This window comes from Rattus norvegicus, chromosome 20 (genome assembly GCF_036323735.1).
Source record: "Rattus norvegicus strain BN/NHsdMcwi chromosome 20, GRCr8, whole genome shotgun sequence".
NCBI classification, from domain to species: domain Eukaryota; kingdom Metazoa; phylum Chordata; class Mammalia; order Rodentia; family Muridae; genus Rattus; species Rattus norvegicus.
The window spans coordinates 1,657,985-1,665,000 of NC_086038.1; the positions used below are offsets into that span (position 1 = coordinate 1,657,985).

At 46.2% G+C, this 7,016-nt stretch overlaps 1 protein-coding gene across 1 annotated transcript in view; it reads right to left on the bottom strand.

The window, feature by feature from the left end:
- Positions 1-401: 401 nt before the first annotated feature.
- Positions 402-7,016, bottom strand: part of Trim31 (tripartite motif-containing 31) — a 13,326-nt gene continuing 6,711 nt past the window's right edge. The window contains exons 4-8 of the mRNA NM_001106376.1: positions 4,793-4,815; positions 4,242-4,357; positions 3,087-3,161; positions 2,602-2,643; positions 402-1,623 (exon numbers count right to left, since the gene is read on the bottom strand). Coding sequence (NP_001099846.1) covers positions 1,097-1,623; positions 2,602-2,643; positions 3,087-3,161; positions 4,242-4,357; positions 4,793-4,815 — 783 coding nt within the window. The 3' untranslated portion in view covers positions 402-1,096. The remainder of the gene's footprint in view (positions 1,624-2,601; positions 2,644-3,086; positions 3,162-4,241; positions 4,358-4,792; positions 4,816-7,016) is intronic.

Here is a 7,016-nt window from a genome sequence, read left to right on the forward strand (position 1 = left end):
ACCTGTGGTCACGTCCTCACCTGTGGAGGAGGGGCTTGGGGCATTGCTCTACCTGACTGGTCTGTCTCAAACCTCTATATAGGGGTTTGGTGGGGGGGGGGGGTGCAGCTAGCAAGGCCCTGATCTGAGAGTCTGGGAACACACCTGCCATCCCTTTTAGGGGGATTCAACCTGTCTCAACCAGGAATCAGGGTACCTTTCACTGCCTGCTGCCCCATACAGAAATGTAAAATAGGTTAAAATTTTTAACGGTAAAATGTAGTGTGCTGTGTGTGTGTGTGGTCCCCCTGACTACCATTTAACCTATTCCAGTGGTAACCAGCCTTAGGCTGGAGGGAAAGATGAGGCCAAGAATATTGATATGACCTAACACAGAACTAGAAATTTAAATCAACATGGAGGGTGATTTACAATTTTGTTTTTTTTTAACTTTTATTAATATAAGTACACTATAGCTATCTTCAGACACACCAGAAGAGGGCATCAGATCTCAGTACAGATGGTCGTGAGCCACCATGTGGTTGCTGGGAATTGAACTCAGGACCTCTGGAAGAGCAGTCAGTGCCCTTAACCACTGAGCCATCCCTCCAGCCCCCACAATTTTGTTTTCAATTGGAAGACAGAGCTGCTGAGAATGACAATGTTGCTTTGAAATATCAAAAGGTTGCATCCCTGATTGTAGACTATCCCCGTCTACAAACTGGGAATTGGCACAGAACTGACTGACTCTACACAGCCTCTGGTTCTCCGATCTCAGGAAAGGATGAGAGTCAAGTGCTCAAATTTAGAGTCATGGGAGCTTTGAGTAGTAAAGTGGAGAAAGCAGCCAGGGTGCTGGACAGCGCCTTGCACCCGTGTCTCAGCAGAGCATGGCCAGAGTTCCTGCTACCAAGTGCAGTGGTGAAAAATCTTGTGTCTAGCCTTTGGGAGTATTCCACTGTCTTCTCTACTCAGGGGTGGAGGGGAGAGGATACATCAGGTGTGCATAGGTGTGTAGAGTGCTGGAGTAGGGCCATGCTTCACTCCTACCACTTTGTCTCATCCCATGCTGAGGGATAGGTAGGGAAGAGACCTAGGCACCCACAAGCGAGCAGCCCTAAGGGGTCAGGGTGATATGGCTGCAGGTAACTTGGAGCCCGAAAAGGGGGAAGACCCTCCCGTTAAAAGAAGTTTGGAAAGTATAGATGTGTTTGCTAGTGATGGCATCATAGAAGATGACCTCCCCGCAGTCATGATTCACGTAGACACCCACTTTCTTGAGACAGACCTGGAGATGCTCCTGCGTTTTACAATTGGTGAATGGCTGGCATCCAGTGGGTGAGATCCGCAGTGCCCATATGCAGTTCTGCATCCTGATGTTTTGACTCTGGGACCCTTGAGCCAACTCTGTAGCCACGCCAATGATGCATGCCCCACCTGAGGGCTCCCAGATTTCTGCCTCCCACACCCGGCGGCCTGAGGAGAGGCCTGGGGAACCCCTCACACAGTGGAATGGGTAGAATGGTCGAGGCTTTGCCTGCTTATTGGAAGCTTTTCCAGCTATATAATACAAGGTCACTTTCTTTCCATCATGAGAAATGGTGAGGTCTGGGTCAGCTGAGTCCTTGTCCAGGGTCATGGGGACTGTGGGAAGGAAGATAAAGAAGGGGAAAGAGGTATAGCATAGCCTCGGGTCAAGTCATCCAGTCCCCTGCTTTTGAGCTTCTCATGGTATAGCTGGAGGGAAAATTTCTCTTTCAAATCCCAAGCCTAGTCTCCAGGACCCACCCCCCCGACATACACACACACACACACACACACACACACACACACACACACACACACACCCAAGAAAATAAAAGGGACAGGGGGAGGGAAGGGCAGCATCCAGAGGAGAGCAGTCTACACCTCTTCCCAGCTCTCCTCAGTAAGGAATTTGCTGACTCAGGGTCACCTAGAGGCTGGCCAGAGCCCAGGCTCATAGCCAACTCCTCCTCCAGGAACCTAGCATGAGGGGCTCTGCCTTGTTCCACAGCTGTATTGAAGGAGCTGTTACCTTACAAAGGATACCTCAAAGTGGAAAGGGATGGAATAGGGATGGGTATTAGGTGGCCCCAGTTTTATTGATTCATTGCCATTTGGGGGATAGGAAAGGAGAAAAGAGAGGACAACAGTCACCGCTGAGCCCCTGAGATAGCAGGAGGGACATGGGCCAAGTAGGGGGTGGGACATATTAGGGGTCCCGTGTTGGATAGTAGGCCTTTCCCAGGTAAAGTATAGTTTGGTAAGCAGAAAAGGCAGATGAGAAGCCAGCCTCTCACTCTGTGTCTGGCACCTGAAGTCTGCAGTTACACAGGCCTTCTCCCCCTCCTCCCAGGCTGGTGTTCTCCAAGGCTTAGGTTTCTGCTTCTCTGTCTGCCCTCTTCTTATATCTGTATCTCTCAGGGGAGCTGAGAGCAATCATTCATGCAGGGTGTTCTGTATGTTAAGTACCTCTTCTTGGGGGTCTGGTCTCTATCTTTCCCCTGCTCTATCTGTGTAATGGGCAGAACATTTTGACCTGCAGACCCGGAGGTCCCTTGCTACCCCGAGGCAGACCAATGTGCCAGGCTGGAATCCTACCTGGGGTGGGCGACATCGAGTTATTCTTCTGTAATAGGCTCCCTGGAAATTGGAGATAGAAAGCAAATTTTAGGTTGATAACAGGAAGTTACAAATTAAAAACCATAAGGAGGATGGACGGCTGAACTTGGCTTTTACCCTAGCTACTCTCTTAACTGAAACACGTCAGATGACATCATCACAGGCTATTGAGACAGCAGCAAACAGAGGTCAGCTTCAAGTACAGACTGAGCTGCCTCTAGCTGAGCTTTATATAACCGAGAAATAAATGTATAAGTTTCCATTCATTTTGAACATTTTTTAAAAAAAATAAGCGAAGGTGTCACTATATTATGGTTATCTCTAAATTTAAAAAGAATAAAACAGTTTTACAAGCTTGTTCTTCACTGGTGTTCACCCACACTGTGCCTTCCTCATCCTCCCATTAGGGAGAGAATCTCCCCTTTTTGTATTTCCCCAAAACAGCAGGACCAGCCCACACTCACAGCTCTCCCTTTCTTCTTTATTCAGGCTGCTCACGAACTCGCTTTTATCTTTCTTCCCTTTGGCCTTCAGGTTGTCTGTGAGGAGAGAGTGAAGAAAATGGAGAGTCCACAGAGGTTAAGCAGGGAACCAGGACTACACAGTGAAGCACTGATTCCTGGGAGAGGTGGGTCTGGGATTTCTCTTGTCGTCTCAGTGGACCAAGGAGGTACCGAAGAGGAATAACTGCCCCACGATCTCCCCACAGTGGCCCTCCAGCACAGCTCTATGCAGAGCAAACACAATAGGAGCCACGAACATCAACCACTGAGTTTGGAAAATTTTAGATGCCATTTTGAAAACATAAAAGACTGGAGCGTGCTGACGTTACGGAAGTGGAGACAGGAAGATGGCAACTTTTAGGCCAGTCCATAGTACATAGTGAGTTTCAGAGATATGGCTCGGAGGTGGAAAGCCAGTGCCTTTTGTCAGTGAACCCAGGGTAAATTCTCAGCACCCACTGAAACTCCAATCCCAGGAGAATCTGACAATCCCTTCTGATCTCCATGGGCACCAGGTTTGCGCATGATCCATGCACACAAAACAGCCATGCAAATAAAACAAATAAAGCTTTTAAAAAAGAAGTGAATATGATGTATTTAAATAATATAATTTCTTCAGCTCAGATTTTTAAAAAAGGGAGAGCATTTGAAATTTTTAGTAAGAGACTACTCGGGCAAACACGGTGAGATCCTGTCTCAAAATTTTGTATTGCTGTATTTCCGTTTGCTTTTGTTTTCGTTGCTGTATTTTACGTCCTATTTTAGTATTCACGACATGAGAATGCTATATTCTGGTGCCCAGGGGTAAAAATGTGGCTAGCAGCAACCGAATTAGGAACATCCATCCAGCTCCATGTTCACCACTAAATAAACAAGACAAAATTTTTGAAATTATGGGTACTTTGGCTCTGGGGATGTAACTCAGAGCGCTTGTCCTGGGTTCCGCCTTCAGACATCATTAAACTTGAGAGATTCCCCGTTACGAGAACTTTCTGAATAATGATGCTTTGGAAATAGCCAGCATTCGGTCTGGCTTCTGGGAGGCTCAGGCAGTGTCTGGGGTGTTGGAGAGAATCCCGAGGCGAATGAGTATAAGGGCTGACAGCGACCCCTCACCTTTGAATTCTGTCAGGGATTTTAGGACGGACTCAAGTCTTGCTTTTGCTTCACTGCGTTTTTTCTCCAGGTCCACAGGAACTGGAATTGGGCTGAGAAACTGAAATTCCTTATTCCTGTGAAGATAAGTTGATCCAGAGTTCAGGGGGTAGAGGGTGGGCAGGGAGAGCCTGTGAGATGGGTTCCTGAGGTGTAGGCAGAGTGAGAAATACAGCGTCAGTGAGCTGGGTGACGGAATGGGGCTGAGTGAGAGATCCGTCCCGAGGAGATAGGAAATGAAGATGGGAGAAAAGAGAGAAGGTAAAGGGGAAGGAGGTAGAGTAGGAAAGCCAGGATTCACCGCTTGAGGTGAAGAGAGACCGCTGTAAAACTGGGTGGAGAAACACGTGACGTTACCCAGCGGACCACACGCTACTGTGGACAGCTTGGTCTGCCCAACATCAGCCTCGATAGTTTATAGCCGAGTTACTGGGGGATGCGAGCATACTTGGATATGTGCTGTATGTGTGAGTGAACCTGAAGCCACAGTGCACTGGGGATGCCCATCGTACCTGCTCAGGGTGTCTTTAATGTCCTGAAAGAGAAAGAAAGAACAACGTCAGAGCTCACCCGAGTCGCCGGCAGCAAGAGGAGGTTCCGATCAGCTGGAGGCAAAGAACACCCGTCTCTTTTTCTGTTCCCTCTGTCTCTCTGTGTCTCTCTTTGTTTTTGAGTATTTCTGTCTCTCTGTCTCCCTGTCTCTATATCTCTGTCTCCCTCTCTCTCTCTTCCTCCCTTCCTCCCTCTCTTCTCCTCCTCGTCCTCCCCCTCCATCCCATTCTGGACCTCTGTCTCTCTGGTCTCTCCTCTTCCTCATCCTTCATCCCATTCTGGACCTCTGTCTCTCCTCTTCCTCCTCTTCCCCCTCCTCCTCCTCCTCTTCTCCCTCTATCCCACTACCCAGAAAAACTGGTATAGACGGCACAGCGTTTAAACCTCAAAAGGAACAGAGCGAGCAGAGCGAGCAGAGAAGAAGAGCAACATTTGGGAGACAGATTTTTGCCTCTGATAAGGAAACAGGGAGCTCAACTTGGCAGTGTCAGGGCAAAGGATGGAGTCGCTCTCTATGGTGAATCTTTAAAGGGGATAAAAACAAACAACAAACAAACAAACAAACAAACCAGAGACCAGGCGTGGTAATCCCAGTTCTTGGAGTGTCCTAATATTCTCACCTCTTTTTTTTCCAGTTTCATGTAGCTCATACTATCTCAAGTTCTGTGTAGCCAAGGATGATAGTCTTGAACTAATAATACCTAGTATGACTCCTGAGCCCTGAGAGGACAGGAATGTATCCCATCACTCCCCCAAGTTAATTTTTACTAATTTAAACCTACATTTAAAATCCGAAGCATCGGGGTTGGGGATTTGGCTCAGTGGTAGAACGCTTGCCTAGGAAGCGCAAGGTCCTGGGTTCGATCCCCAGCCCCGGAAAAAAAAAAAAAGAAAAAGAAAAAAAAAATCCGAAGCATTGCAACTACCCTTTCAGTTAAATACAGCTTTACTGGTTTAATTAGGGCTAATTACATAATACCTCAACAATTGACATGTTGTCATCTAAATTGAAATGCACAAGAGGTAAACTAGAGTTCAAAGACTCAGAACCAGAAAACACTCAAGAATATGAAATAACTCATTAATATGTTTAAACAGGATGAAATGACTACATTTGAAATACGGGGTTAAATAAAATGTTTGAAGTGTTTTATTACACAGACTTTTATCTGATTTGTTTTTTGAAACAGAGTAGCTCTAATTGGCCTGGATTTCCATACATAGACCATGCTGACTTTGAACTCACAGAGAACTGCCTGCCTCTGGCTCCCAAGTGCAGGAATTAAAGGTGTGTGTGCCACTAAACGTCATTCTTTCCTCCTCCCTTTTAACGTAGCTACTAGAAATATAGAGGGAAATATATTTTTTATTGTATTTTATTTTTTTAATATTTACTAATTTTTAAGAATAATTCTTTTAAAATATTTTATTTTTTATTTTAAAATTGTGCATGTATGCATGTCTGTGTGTGGGTTTGTGTGTGTGTGTGTGTGTGTGTGTGTGTGTGTGTGTGTGTGTGTGTGTGTGCAGGTACCCTACCAGGCCAGAAATACCAGACCTGCTGGAACTGGAGTTATAGGTGGAGGTTAGAGGAAACCTTGGGGGATTTGGCCCTGTTCCTCCACCACATAAGTCTTGGGGATAGAACTTGGGTCCTCAGGTTTGATGGCTAGTGCCTTTGTACAGCGAGTCATTTCTATGGCCTCGAGGTATACTTCTAAGTGGCAAATGCGTCTTATATGTTATAGTTCTGAACTGGGTGTAATGGCACATGTTGAAATCTCAGCTCATGAAACGGGAAGGTAGGAAGATTTGATGACGTTATCTATAATAATAACCTGTTCCAGGCCAACTGGGCTGCCTGAGATCCTGTCTCAAAACAAGAAAAAGTTCTACATTTTATGTGACTCTCTTTTTTCTTCCTTCTTTCGTGTGTGTGTGTGTGTGTGTGTGTGTGTGTGTGTGTGTGTGTGTGTGTTTGTGTGTGCACGTGCTAATATCCAGGTTGGACTTAAACTCTAGTGATCCTGGAAATCCTCCTACCTCTGGTGTGCTAGAATTATAGGTATGAGGTATTATCTTAGTTAGGGTTTCCATTGTTCTGAAGAGACAGCATGACTGCGGCAACTCTTATAAAGGACATCATTTAATTGGGGCTGGCTTGCAGACGTTCAGTCCATTATC